The 14927-nt window shown below is 40.5% G+C and overlaps 1 protein-coding gene across 2 annotated transcripts in view; it reads left to right on the top strand.

The window, feature by feature from the left end:
- The window catches only part of LOC113644362 (kelch-like protein 29), a 177633-nt gene that overhangs the window by 145525 nt on the left and 17181 nt on the right, over positions 1-14927 (top strand). For both annotated transcript variants that reach the window (XM_027149140.2, XM_047801872.1), the window contains 3 exons: positions 2252-2450; positions 12203-12385; positions 12622-12802. In XM_027149140.2, the coding sequence (XP_027004941.1) occupies positions 2252-2450; positions 12203-12385; positions 12622-12802 (563 nt within the window). The remainder of the gene's footprint in view (positions 1-2251; positions 2451-12202; positions 12386-12621; positions 12803-14927) is intronic.

The raw sequence follows: 14927 nt of genomic DNA, 5'->3' as shown, positions 1-14927 counted from the left end.
TAGTGTAATCATATAATCGCCTGGTACAGGATAGGAGCACACAAACATCAGCGTATTTTAGTCAAATTTACAAGAGGGAGTATAAATCCCCCCACTGCCTGTAACAGCCCTTGCCTACTCCCCTGTGGTGACTCAGCTTGGGAGCAGATGATTATTTTCTCTAACCATTCCAAAGCTGTTTGGCTAGAACGACTCACCCGTGGCCCTGGCAGGGCTGGAGAGGGAAAAGAAGGGGAAGGCGGAGTGAGAGGAAGCATTCTGGTGGGTACATGGACATATTGCTATGACATTATTTTAGAACAGACGCGAAATGTGTTCAGAACAGCATGCCTGTACCAGAGCTACAACCAACCCTAATCCCAAATCATTCACCCAATGGGGACATTTCCTGTGCCCTGGAACAGCCAGTTTATGCATTAACACATTATATTACACACATTGAGTTCAAATAGGCTTTCTGCTATTTACTTTCTTCAAGAAAAAACAACATTAAGAGAATTACTCCATAAACATTTAGTAGAAGGGCAATTTTGGGAAGTGTTTTAGTGTATAATATAAAGAGCAGAAGTACAGACAAGACTTGGCAAGCGTGTATGAAATAGCTCCAAGGTGTTACATAGACCTGGCCTCTAGCTGTGCATGGGTTATACAACAGAATGAGTAAATCGGTGGTTTTGAGGTGGAAAAAAACACAGAGAAATGGTTGGAGGTTGTTGCTATATAGTAAGCACTGTTGGGAAATGTCAGTAGTGTTGCCTGTATAAATGTCAAGTGTGCCTAAAGTGAACATGGCCATCATGTCACGGTCAGAGAGCGAGTGCGCTATAGATTGATGAGAGACCACAGGCCCAGATGTCATGACAGTACATGTGTGTGAACAGGCCTAGAGACAGTGTGTGAGAGCTCAGGGTGAGCAGGTCTGCTGTTCAGCTTGTGTTTACAGCGCCGAGCACAGATGCAAGCAAACATCCTGCAGATCCCCACTGTGAACAAGGAGTCATCAGCCCACTGTGGCTCTCACCATAGCAACTCCTTTCAAACCTGTTTGTCACCTGGTCAACACACACACACACACACACACACACACACACACACACACACACACACACATATGAGTGTCTGTTATTTGTGATGCCCCAGATAGAACAAAAGAAACAGGAACCAACAGGAAGTGATTCGTAAATTGTAAATTCCAAGTTCTGATTTTTTAAAAATAATTCTGTGAACTGCAAGACAAATAAACGATTTTATTTTGTTAAATTTAATTATATATTTTTATATTTTTTTATAATATTAATGTAAAAAAATACATGTTAAAAAAATATACAATGTGAAAATTATGTTCACACACACATACTGCACACACACACATACACACACACACACATACTACACACACATACACACACACACACACATACTGCACACACAAACACCCATAGACACACACACACATACAGTACTGCACACACATACACACACACATACACACAAACAAACACCCATAGACACACACACACATACAGTACTGCACACACATACACACACACATACACACAAACAAACACCCATAGACACATACATACTGCACACACATACACACACACATACACACACACAAACACCCATAGACACACACACACACATACATACTGCACACACACACAAGCACCCATACACACACACACACACACACACACAAACACCCATAGACACACACATACTGCACACACGCACACACACACACACACACACTGCACACACACACAAGCACCCATACATACAAACACACACACACACACACAAACACACAAACACCCATAGACACACACATACTGCACACACACACACACACACACACACACACACGCACCCATACACACACACACACACACACACACACACACACTGCACACACACACAAGCACCCACACACACATCTTTGACTCTTTAGAAAGAATCTAAAAAGTTTCCAGAGTTTAAGCAGGACCCTCTGCAGACCTAATTTGTAGAATCCAGTGAACATCAAGCAGATATTTTTGTTGCAGAAAAACATCTAATAGTGTAACATAAGTTATTAAATTGAGTTTATGCACAATTTTAATACACAATTTTGATACACACTTTAATGTCTTTCTGTCTATGATAATAAAATTTCTGAATGCTATAAATAGTTCACAGAACATGAAGATTAATATCTGTGAGTTAATAATTTCGATTCAAGCTGTTTTGCTGTCTGATTCTCTCGCAGCACATATCAGAGTTGCTGGCAGTAGTGCGACTACCGTTTATTCACCCGAGCTACCTGCTGAACGTGGTGGACAACGAGGAGCTGATCAAGTCGTCCGAGGCCTGCCGAGACCTAGTGAACGAGGCTAAGCGCTACCACATGCTCCCTCATGCACGCCAGGAGATGCAGACACCCCGCACCCGGCCAAGACTGTCAGCAGGTACAACACTGAGCCAGCTTCTTCCTGCCCTCACTTTCACCTGTACAGCTAATTTCTCATGCGTAACTTAGACAATTAAACCCATTTTAACACTGTAATTTTCCATTTTCTTTGCCCTATTCCATGGCTGCTGGACCATAGAATAGAATGTGCCGATTTTCTGGGTTTTGTTTTTCTTCATTCCAAGGATAATGATCAATTAGTGTAGGAGTGGAAAAGTACAACAAAAATACTTTGTTAACAATTATGAATTCGATTATCATTCATCATCAGGTACCAGAAGGCCAAGTTTGTAGAATGTGTGCTGTTAAACCTTTTGGAGCAATACGAGGAGATGTTGAGCGAGCAGTGAGTTTCCCTCAGTTTATTATGTAGCACACTCTTAAAAATCAAGCTTGTATAAAGTGATCCATGGAAAAGGCTTTTTGTTTTGACATGATTGACGATCTATTTTTCTTGGTGCAACAGGGAACTGAAACCACTTCAAATGTTAGTTTTCTGGTCTTTTTAATCAGCTTAAATTACAAGCAACTAATATGGTTAAACAATCTTGAATTTTTTGTTCTGCTTTTTGCGTTATGAGTTTTGACGTGTTATGGACTCACCAGATGAGCTGTCTGTTTTAAACTTGTAGTAGAGAATAATCACATTTATCTTTCACTGTCCTCTTTTAAACAAGCCATGTTTTCGGTTCGATCTCACCGGAGACGGTAAATGAACAAAAAATTTTATGACAGTGTGAATACTTTCTCACAGAATTATTTACATGAACACCTGAGAATAATATACTTTTACAGCTACACAAGCTATATATAATAGACTTCGGTTTTCATATGATTTCATATACTGTAATATACTGCAGTATTCTTTTAGTGCTTCTTCATTCGAGAAGATTTTTCTTACATAATGTAATACACACCCAGTACTGTGTAAAAGTCTTAGGCACGAGTAAAGAAATGCTGTAAAGCAAAGATTTCTACAAAATTGTGAAGGAAAATGATTTCTAGGTAAACAAAATATCTTGTAAAGACCAGCAAAAAATTTCTAAAATGTCTGAACAGCTTCTACATCTATAAACTGACACTTAAGTCACACAGTTTTAACAGAATATTTGACAGCCAGCATTTAATTTCATTTGTTTTGTTTTTGGTCTGAAATCGACAGTAATTTCTTTTCTTTTATTTTCCCGACTGAATAATGCAGAAGCTAAAACATAAACAACTATACATTTCTGAGCCATCCTAAACCCTAGCACTGTTCCTTCTTCAGATAATTCATTCCCAATCTCAGACTGGCTCGTCTCTGTGGATTCCTCAGCTTCATCAGAGCAGACACTGTGAGCAGTGTATGGATTTATTTAGTCCTTATGTACTGTGGCCCTTTCTCCCACCCTGACTGTTATTGATCTCAGTCCGTTGCAATACGGGAGCAATGAAGTGCTGTCTGAATACACTGAGACAAGTCTCTCTAAGGAATGATACGGTACACACTTCTCTCACATTTTACCATGTGATATTTCTGTGCTGGGTCTTCAAAGTCATTTCATGTCTCGTGTAAAGGCTCAATTGAGAGCAAGAGCTAGAGAAAGGTTTTTATTGCAGCAGTCAAGCATAACGGCCAAGAGAGCCAAGCAAAATACGGCACCACTTTCCTTTTTTTTCTTCTGGTGGCAAGCATGCAAGCCTGGCCACCAAAGCTTTTCTTAATAAATCTCTAAAGCCTTAGTAAATATCTCTGGCATTTTAGAAAGCTGCGTTGGTTTACACTATTAATTCAGATATTTATAAGTAGCCTCACTCAAGATTTAAGAAAATTGCTTTCAGGGGGTTTGAGAATTTTCCCTACGCATCTGCCAGAACTTGAGTCTTTCCTTAATAAGGCAGTGTTTAATTGTCCTTTGATGCAAGGTATTATGGGTTAAGCTTAAGTGTTACTGCATGGAGCACAGTTTTTATAGTTTCTGCAGGGGTCATTTTATGAGTTTCTGTGTTTACTCATTATGGGTTTTATCATTTTGAATCATGCATTTTTCTGGCTTTTTTTTTTTTCATTCACCGTTTTAATTTGATTTGTGTTTACAAAAAACTTAGTGGCAGCTCAGCATGGCTCTGATGCACAGTGGGATAGCCCGTCACCTGTCGGCCCTGTTTATAATGCGGCATGGAGCTCAGAGAGCAGTCGACAGCAAACAGTACCTAGGCAGTCAAGTCGTTATACAGGGAGAGTGAGAGAGAGGGAGGGAGGGAGGGAGGGAGGGAGGGAGGGTGGGTGGGTGGGTGGGGGTGAGAGAGAAATAGTGAAGGATTGAAAGGTAGGAAGAGAGATGAAAGTTGAGGAACATAAAGCATTAGGATTTTTTTTGTCACACATGGACGTGTGTGGGTGTGTGTGTGTGTGTGTGTGTGTGTGTGTGTGTGTGTGTGTGTGTGTGTGTGTGTGTGTGTGTGTGTGTGTGTGTGTGTGTGTGTGTGTGAGTGTGTGTGAGTGTGTTTTATGCGTACACCACCTGAGCCACAAAGATAAGTGAGAAGTATGAAAAAAGTGCTGTTATGTCATCCATGAAACATTCTTCTCTCAACACTGGTGCAGAAGTCCCCTGGAGTGACAGTTCAACAGGGCAAAATCACTTTTGTTTTCTTATAGGTCTTTCCTTTTCTCTTCTTCTTCCTTCTTCTCTGTTACCTTACAAATACAGTAGGGAATAAGACATGGCTATACAGACTCACAGTACATCACACATCATGTCTACAGTAAAATATCATGCCCTTATTGCTCACGCAAGGCTGTTTAAGCGCTGTAGCTTTTTTTTTTTTGTAAGCCCTCATCTGTTGTAGCGCTGGATGTAGACTGTAAAGGGTTCCTTATTTGCTTTTGTTGACCTGAGGATTTTTTTTTACACCTGAGGTACATTTGATATTCATATGCTGAATTATTCATTAACAAATTGTTCAATTCTAATACTTCAGCTTCAGTTTATTCTCTCGTTCATCATAAAGCATTTTATTTATGGACTACAGTGCAACAAATAGGACAAATATGTAGTTATGAGACATCTTGGGAAGCCATTTAAACTTCATCGTCCTTTTGACCAAATGAGAAGCCAGATTTGACTCACATGCTCCTGTTACTGTAGGTAAAACATCTTATTTTCTGTCTTGAAAGCACTGGTCGTTTTTCACCCTCTGGGTCGACATCCACATAGATTTATTTTGTGGTAGATGGATTTGGACAAATTCAGTATTCATACAATCCTCCATACCTGGGTAAAGCTTTTCACCATGCCTTTATTCAAGGCTGATGCATGAGGTCATGCATGATAATGAAGAATCACAAGGGATAAATATGAATTTTTGATCTCTTGACCTTCTCCTCTCCCGTCACCTCACCTTTGGCTATGAATAGGTCATGATTTCTGTGTACTTGAATAACTAATTAAATGATTCCTGTGAATGGAGAGCTGGTGCCTCACCCACAGACTGAGCATAACTGTGATCTGTGGCTTAACTAAGAATTCAGCTTTTTCCGACTAACAATTCCGACTCCGATTAAATATTTTTCACTGGGTTTAATTAATCCACTAATGGTTATTCCCTACAGATTTTCTTTTTCGTGTTGCATGGCTAGACTACATGTGTGCCCAGGAAGTCAGAGAAAAAGATATTATTTTTCTTACAGCGTGTACTTTATCTCGCTCTGTTATCACAGATATGAGGTCATATCTGTCCCTTTTCCGTTTTCCAATTTACCACAGTCATAGTTTGTAAGACTGTTAAACTAGAGATACAAAATTCTTCAAGTTTAATTTCTACTCAGTGTGACCTACTTGCTTTTGCGTTTTCCGTTATATGTCTTTTCAGGAAAATTAATGGATTTAAGGATTTTTTTTATTATTAATTTAGATGTGTAATATCATGCAGGTTTAAATGAAACATCGTCGGTTTTCTAATTCTCACCTACAGCACTAATTCTGCACTAGTTTAATTAGTCGCTCTGTGATAGATGGGTGAATCCCAGTAGCTGCCGATGGCCAGTGCTGCTGTAGTTCACATTATGAATCAGGGCCTAGCAGATTGTTCAGCCAGGGACTGCTGCATGCATGACAGGTAATGAGGAGCATTTTATACAAAACTGTCAGCTCCTCTCACTCTCCGTCTCTCTCAGGACAGGCCAATCCGTATGCTGTTTTCCCCATCTTCTCTGCTTATGTGTTAACTCTGGCAGTTTATTCACTCACTTCTGAAATTGAATTTTCTGTTCATATGTTATTCGTTACATTAGCACATTTTGGAGTGGCCTGTCAGAACTAATCTGGACAATTCTCTCAGCCTGGCTCACCTGCTGATTGCTTTCCATTAGCATGCTATGCAGATGAATACTGCACTAAAACAGCATAAGTGGATTGTATAATACATCTGCTGTTTTATTGTTTTCTTTGTTTTTTAACCATATTTAAAATGTTCGGTTTCTGGCTGGATTATTAATATAGTGAACATCATGATGCATGTCATGTAATCTGGCAAACCCTGACATTCATACATAATGATGAAAGTCTTGCCAATCTCCTGCCATGTGTGAAGTCTTATCATTCTTATTTTTTAGTGACATTTCAGATTCTTTCAAAAGGAGTGAATGTGAATTTGAGTGATCTTCACCTCTCTCTTTTTTGTGCTCACTGTGGACTGTTTTTGACCTGCAGGTGTGTGCGTGTGTGTGTGTCTGTGTGAGAGAGAGAGACAGAGACAGACAGACAGACAGACAGACAGATAGATAGACAAACGGGTTGTTCCCCTGGCAGTGACCACAGTCTTCTGGCCCTACACCATCCCTGAGCCCAGCTGGAGCTCTGTGCTCCCTTTCATGCCACATTAACCCTCTGCAAGCATATGGGGACAGGGCAGGGGGAGAACTATGGAGGAAATCATGCTGAGCATTAAGCCACAGGGAGACTCTGTCTTCTTCACACTTGAAGTCAGATGTTAAAAGGAGGTGTAAGAGTTGAGCAGTACTTTTTGCTCACTGACTGACAAGTAAACCCCGTTTAAATTCAGACATGTTTCAGACATTTACACTCACCAAAAACATGGATCAGCAAGCTATCAGACTTCGCTTATATAAAAGAAAAGTCATTTCATAAGGTTTTATCTAACCCCTAACTCTAATCCTAACCCTAAGGTTTGTCTCACAGCTGTGAAATGAAGACAAGCTGTGAATAAAACACAAGACATTTTTTCAGAATATGAAAAATGGGAGAAGAAGTAATGCATTTCTAATGTGCTCTAAATTCCTGGTCGTTGTTTTGGTCTTCAAGGGCTTGTTGACTGTTCGATCGGTAGACTGCAGTCTCTGTAAATCAGGCTTGTTTAGTATTATTTGTTTCACAATAGAAACAGGACACAAGGATGAAAACAGTTCAGCTTATATCAGCCATCTATCAGCACTTGATTAAAAAAGCAGGTTTTTTTTCCTGATAGGCAAATCCAAAACTAATTTATCTTGATTTATATTCTGGACCATTTTCACCAAAACACTGGCGGGTACAGAGTCATGTTCCTCAATTACCAGACCAGATGCAGTTTATGGAAATTGGAGATGCCCAAAACCGTAAGGAGAGACATGACAGGGGGCTTGAAGTGCCACACAAGACAAATCTAAAGGCCTACTGGGAGAAGCTCTGGTGCCTTTACAGGACATGTTCACAGGAACATTCAGAGTGAGTTAGTCTGACTGTGAGCAGGAGAAACAGTCAGAGAGAGAGAGTGATTTACTACTCTTCTCTGCCCCAGATGTAATCATTACTGTTCTTTAGCTCAGAGTTGAGAGCTACCTGGGTGGCCCTGTCTCCCATTGGGAAAGCTTTATTTACCAGTGGCAGGTGCTGATCCAGTGCCACGGATAGGCTCATTAGGGAGAAGTGAAGTGGAAGAAGATGCTGTGATTGCTGCATGGCATTGGGAGGAGGGAGAAAGTGCCAAGGGTGGAGATTCTCAACTGTCAAAGGTGCTGTCTCCCATAGCTCTCTAAGAGCTACCCGTGGAGCAACATGAGGAGACAGAAATAGAGAGAGATAAACAGGAAGAGAGCGAGAGAGTGCAGGGGTGAATGTCAGTATAGAATTCAACTTCCTGTCTCCATATCACTGATGTAATTGACAGATGCTCAAGTGTGCTGAGAAAAGACACGCTCTCAGGTCTCAGATCCTTTTCACTTTATTTTCAGTGTATTTGTTTGCCATGGGCAAGCAGTGGTGTTATGCATGGACAGTGATATTCATGAGCAGCATACAAATATCTGGAGATTGAAAAGTGCAGCTCAAAATAATGGCATAATTACAGTAATTAATATGCTTAATCACAGAATTGCCCAATAACCCTTCAGTGTCCAAAAAAATGTATTAATGGCAATTTGTGTTTTAATGAAATCCATAATTTGGATTCATTAAAATTAATGAAATCACTTAGGGACAGGAAGTCACTCTATTCACACTTAACCCTTCAGTTAGGTTTACAAATCAGCTACATCAGTGATGTTTGCAGGCCAGTTATGACCTTCTAAACGCCTCACATCACCTCAAAATAGTCTTAAAACATATTTTACTCTGCAATTTCATTTGGCCTTAACAACTACTCACCCATCAACAGCTTACAGATCAAATTATTTTGTCATCTATTGACAATAATTATCTTATTTTACTTATTATAGATCATTGGGATGCAGTCGACATTCCAGTTCATTCCAAAGGTGTTCATTAGGGTTGAGGTCAGGACACAAGATCTCTGAGCAGGACACAAGTTCTTCTGCTCCAAACTTGGCTCTTCCTGGACTTCATGGACTTTGTGCACAGGGGCATTGTCATGTTTTAACAGATTTGGTCCTCTAGTTCCAGTGAAGGGAAATTGTAATTGCAGTTCTTTGCATGCTACAGACAATTGTGTGCTTCCAGCTTGTTTGGGGAAAGAACCAAATGCCATTCTTCTCTGACAAGCACCATGCTATTTGGGCTTTTTTTTAAATTAATGTATCCATTTCAGCAGGATACAGAGCATAATTTATCATGCTGTGAATTGATTTCCACTGTTTCAAATACCTCTTCCTCTATTTCACTATCAGCACAGCATCTTGTAAATCATGACCATCATCTTGCTCAATGATATCACAGATTTCATAGATTTTGAAGCTCCTTCTAACCATTATGGTTGCAGCAGATTGAAAAATGCAGAAAGAAATCTGAGCACTGTCCTGCCCTTATATCAGTTTAAGCCCTCCTCTGATCTTACACATTCCTGCAAGATGTATGAATTGTTATGGACGGTATGCATGTGTGTGAGTGTGTCGGTGTGAGAGAGAGAATCACTGCACACACATATCATAAAGTGTGTGTGTGTTTGTGTGTGTGTGTCATCATCATCACTGTAGATGAAGTTATCAATGAAAAACAACATTTCTGTAGATAATTAAAGCTGGAAAAAATGTGTTTGGTGAAAAAACATCGACATTCTTCCTGTCTGCATGCTTATAATTGTCATTTCATTAAATGTGTCTGTAAATATATAATTTAACTCGGACCTATTAGTACAGATAATTGGACCCTCAAACATTTTGCTGAAATTTTTAAATATATTACCCTGGCCAACACACGTATATGGTTGTCACAAATAGAAGCACACATTTATCTAGAATGTTTCTCTATGCATTTAGATTCTCTGGAACTAAGAGGCCCAAACCTGTTCCAGCATTCCAGTACCTCTGTGCACAAAGTGAGCTTCATGAAGACATGGTTTGGTGCGAGAGAACTCAAGTGTCCTATGCAAAGCCCTGATCTCAACCCCACTGAAATGGAACACTGACTGCACACTAGGCCTCTTCACCCAAATCCCCATAGCCACATGCCAAAATCTAGTGTCAAGCCTCCTCAGAAGACTAAATCTGCCTATGGATGTGATGGTCAGGTGTCCATATACATTTGGCCAAATACTATATGAATGTTAATTGCCATTTTGTGAGTTTAGGCCACGTCTTCAACCGAACAACACAGTGGGTGATTGTGGAATTGTAATTGTAAGCAGTAAGAACTTGTGCTGGAATCTTGTGCAACTTCTGTTTATCTTGGGTAGAAGCTAAATAGTAGGGAAGAAGTAGAGAGTGTTGAGAGTAGACACATGGTCACGGGAAGAAAAAGGAAATTTATAGAAATTTAACAACTCAGAAGGTAGAGCTTCATGTGTGGTCTTTTTCTGAACCTATGCAACATTTGTTTGATGTTTCTTGGTGCACTGCAAAAAAATAAATAAATAATAAAAATCTGGTCCTAGAATTTTAAGTCCTGACAGAATAATAACTGAGGAATTATAACCAGCAAAATAGTCACTATTGCTGGCCTACATTCAATGCAATGCAGAGCATCCATATGCAGCACATATGGATGCATCAAAAGAGATATAAATCTGAGCAGACGTTTTGCTAATGCGTCATGCCCACAACGTGCGAAAATAAACTATCCCTGTGTGTGCAGTATCTGCTCCACCTGTTTCCTTAAGCCAAGAATGAATCATTCTGGTGACAGACAGCACAGAATTTACATCATATCTCCAGCTTCAGCACAAGGGCAGATGATCCTGCTCAACATTTCCTATTCTAGCTCTCATCCAACTAAAGACAAAAGGTTCTCTTTCCATTTTTTCACCTCTTCTATTTTTTCACTCCAGTTACGCTTTTACCTGCCCTGGAGAGATTTAGTGAAAGAGCTGGAGAGGAAAAGATGACAGTGTTTATAAGAGCGATTCCGGAAGACAGAGAAGCCCATGGATCAGCCAAGCTGCTGTTGTCAGTAGATCACCGGGGAAATATTGATTCTGAAAGATGAGCCAGCAGTTACAGGGAGCTTAGGAATGTCTGAATCTTTCTCTTTTTCTTTTTCTCTTACTTTCTTGCTCTTCGCTCCTAAAAAAAAAAGGCTGCTGTGTTAGGCACCTCGATGGGAAGCCTTTACAGGTGCATGTACAGCACATATCAGACAGGATGCCATGAGTATTGGTATTTTACTGTCATACCATGTTAAGCTCTTCTACTGATACCTTTGTTCTTTGTTTTACCTGATGAAGATTGGCTCTTTGTTATCTATCCATAATTTATTATTTGTATCTATTTCTCAGGTAGTAAAGCTTTAATTTAATTTGTTAATTTGTTGAGCAAGTGCCTCTTAACAAGCTCAACTAAAAATATAGCTGACCTGAACATTGAGGGATGGTAAAATGCAGAGAGTCCACATGTTGAGGGTATTCAGGCCAACCTGGAATCACTGGAGGGCATACTGCTGAACAGATGGTTATGACTTTAGTTAAGCTCTGATAATTCAGTTCTACACACAAGCTGGCTTTGCTCATGTAGGTTACTTTGAAAGGAGGAAAAAAATGGCTTCATGTAATGCGCTCATGTTCGCCAGAATACTTTGGCCGAAAGTTTACTCCCAAGTTTCTGTTTTAGTGGCTCCATGTCCGAGTGTGTTTGCGCAAGGTAATTTAATGTCATCTGCTGTGTTGATATTCTTGGATTTCGTCTCCATCCAGCCTGGTTAATCAGTGAACCTAATGGAGCAGTGCATTCCATCAGTATACCATTATCTCCTAATGCTCCGTATACGTCTCAGAGCTATGTTTAATGGCTTCACCATTACCACCCAAAGGGGCTGCTGACATGCTTGTAGCATTATCAGAGCTCAACTCCATCGCATGCTGTGCTCTGTCTCTAACCTGCAGGAGTAGCAGAAGTGATAGTGCTGGTCGGAGGGCGGCAGGCCATCGGCATGAACCAGCGCTCCCTCACTGCAGTCACCTGCTTCAACCCACAGAACAGCAAGTGGTATCCGCTCGCTAGCCTGCCTTTCTATGACCGCGAGTTCTTCAGTGTCATATCAGCAGGGGACAACATTTATCTGTCAGGTACTGTCCTGCACTCGTGGCCTTCTTTTTAAATTCAACAGCATTTGTCAAAACAAATGTTGCCCATTACTGGTCTGTTGAGGGATGCACATTTTTCCTCAAGAGAGCTTTTTTTTCTAATACAAAAAGCACGGCTTTTCAGACATACAGCATGATTCATGTTCAATTAATGAAAGATTAATACAATTAAATCACTGTGGTAGTGAGATGCAAATGTCACTGCTGCCTCTCATCAGGGGGAACAGAATCTGGGGTGATGGTGGCAGATGTGTGGTGCTACATGTCACTACTGGACAACTGGAACCTGGTGTCACGCATGACTGTGGCACGATGCAGACACAACAGCCTGGTGTACGACGGGAAGCTCTACACTCTCGGAGGACTCGGCATGGCTGGGAACCTGGATCATGTAGAAAGGTAATAACACGCTGGCATGCTATTAAAAAACCTCATCATTTCTGTTGACTGAGTTCTGATTTTGCCACTGACAGCTAGTGACATGCAACAAAATTGTTTAATACATAAGCGAGAGTCTACCATCACCTAAAATATTCACCTGACAACTCAGAATTATCTGCCAAATTAAATATTTTATTTTAGATGACAAGGATGGAACTAGTAGTCGTCCAAAATAACCCTACTCAGAATATTTTCTCGATTTTTGACACCTCTAGTCGGTACCAGGAAGTGACTGTACATGGAAAAAGTCCGGCATATTCCAATGGCAGCCAGCCCACAAGGGCGAGATTAAACGGGGCAATCAAAAAAACATTACAGCTCTTATTAAAGTAGGCTGCTGCACCTCATTACAGGATTGAATGGAGCTTGCGAGTGCCTCTCAGCACATAAGTCGCTCAAAATGAAAACCTCTAATTCGATATTTTTTCCTTAATGCCTCCATGCTGCGCATTATCATGGAATACTTTCCTTCCCGCAACAGCCGTGTAATAGTAACACCTAGCTCTCGCCGAATTTGAGAATTAGCAAACCAGCAACACACCGTGTTTTTGCAAAATGTCACATTGAATATTTAAAAGTGGTTTACAGGATGGAGCTGCTGCAAGGTGTGGGGCTTATGCGAAGCTACAAGAGATTGCTGACCAAATGCCCCCCATTTAATGGCTTAACCTGTCTGTGATGTGCTGGTAAACGGATCTAATAACGTTCCAACTTACAATTACATTCGATTTTTTACGCTTCTGCAAGTTCAGCTGAAAGCCATCAAACTTGTGAAGTAGCACAGGCATCGGTGTGTATTTTTTGTAACACAGCAGCAGTTTAGAACCAGCGCATTACAGACTTTAGCTTGCCGTACTCTACAACTATATGTTGTGCACGTGACGCTGATTGTATTTTCTCAGTGATGTAAGTAGTCTAGTGTCAGTGATTAATCCCTGTTACTGCCCCTTCCAGTACGCCCAAGCACTTAATGCCGCAGCTGTTTTTATTCTTCCCATCATTATGCTATTTAACGCATGCTCACAGTCCAGCTCAGATATGACTAACCCTTTCTTTTGTTCGACTGAAGTGATGGGTCAGAAGAAGTCTTACCAAGTAACACTGTTTGCACTTCTGTTACACCAAATCGTCTAGCCAGCTTTGTGTGCTGCTGTGTTTAAATATAGTCGTATGGCCTGTGGAACCTTCTACTTCACTTTAATGGGTTGATTTTTCTCCACTCTCCAGGTGATGTACACTGCCTAAGGAAAATTTGTTTATGGCCTTGTGTTTACAGCACTTACGCCTTGCTCTCTCTGCCCTCCTCAACCCCTAACCTGCTTAATTTGTGACCTGTCCTCTATTCTTCTCTAGCTTTTTCGTGTTCTTAACCATGTAATATCCCACACTTGGAGTTATGTCTGCAATAAGGCTTCTCCCAATGTTGCTACACACTGCCTTTCACTCTGCCCAGCAGGAGACTGGAGCACGGGGAATATAGATTCCCTGGGAGTGCACTGGGTGTCTGGATTGGATAAAAAAAAACTCTATAATTTGTTTAGAGTTTCTGCTGTGCTTTTAAAAGTGTTCCAGTTTACATTGGGCCTGTTTGCTGATGAGACAAATACATTTCCTGAAAATGAAATAATTCATGATCTGCAATCCCTGTTACTAACTTTTCCTAAAAGGGTGAGTGATGGAAAGGTGCCTTATTAATTCTACTTATTTGTTTTCTCTTGTTTATATAATCATGTTTAATCAATTGAGCATCTCTGAATTCTCCATAATGTGTGAAATGGTGCGTGTTGGGTTTCCCACCTTGTGGTTTACATCCCCTGTGATAAGCTCCAGGCTTTCTCAACATTGGTGTAATTTCAGCTGTAAAGAAAATGGATAGATATTGAAAGAAAAACCCTGAAATGTGTTTAAATAACTAAACACATCACTCATGTTTGAATATAGTCACGTGTAAGTAGTACAGCAGAATGCAGTGCAGCTGTATGGCATGATGAGTTTAAGGAGAAACTTGTTTCAGCTAGTTAGTGATCGACAAAACGATGCACACACTGGCTCTGACTGTGGTATTAGTATGAAAGTCGAAGCT

Source organism: Tachysurus fulvidraco, chromosome 16, assembly GCF_022655615.1.
Source record: "Tachysurus fulvidraco isolate hzauxx_2018 chromosome 16, HZAU_PFXX_2.0, whole genome shotgun sequence".
Classification (NCBI taxonomy): domain Eukaryota; kingdom Metazoa; phylum Chordata; class Actinopteri; order Siluriformes; family Bagridae; genus Tachysurus; species Tachysurus fulvidraco.
This window is presented reverse-complemented; position numbering and strand designations above follow the sequence as displayed.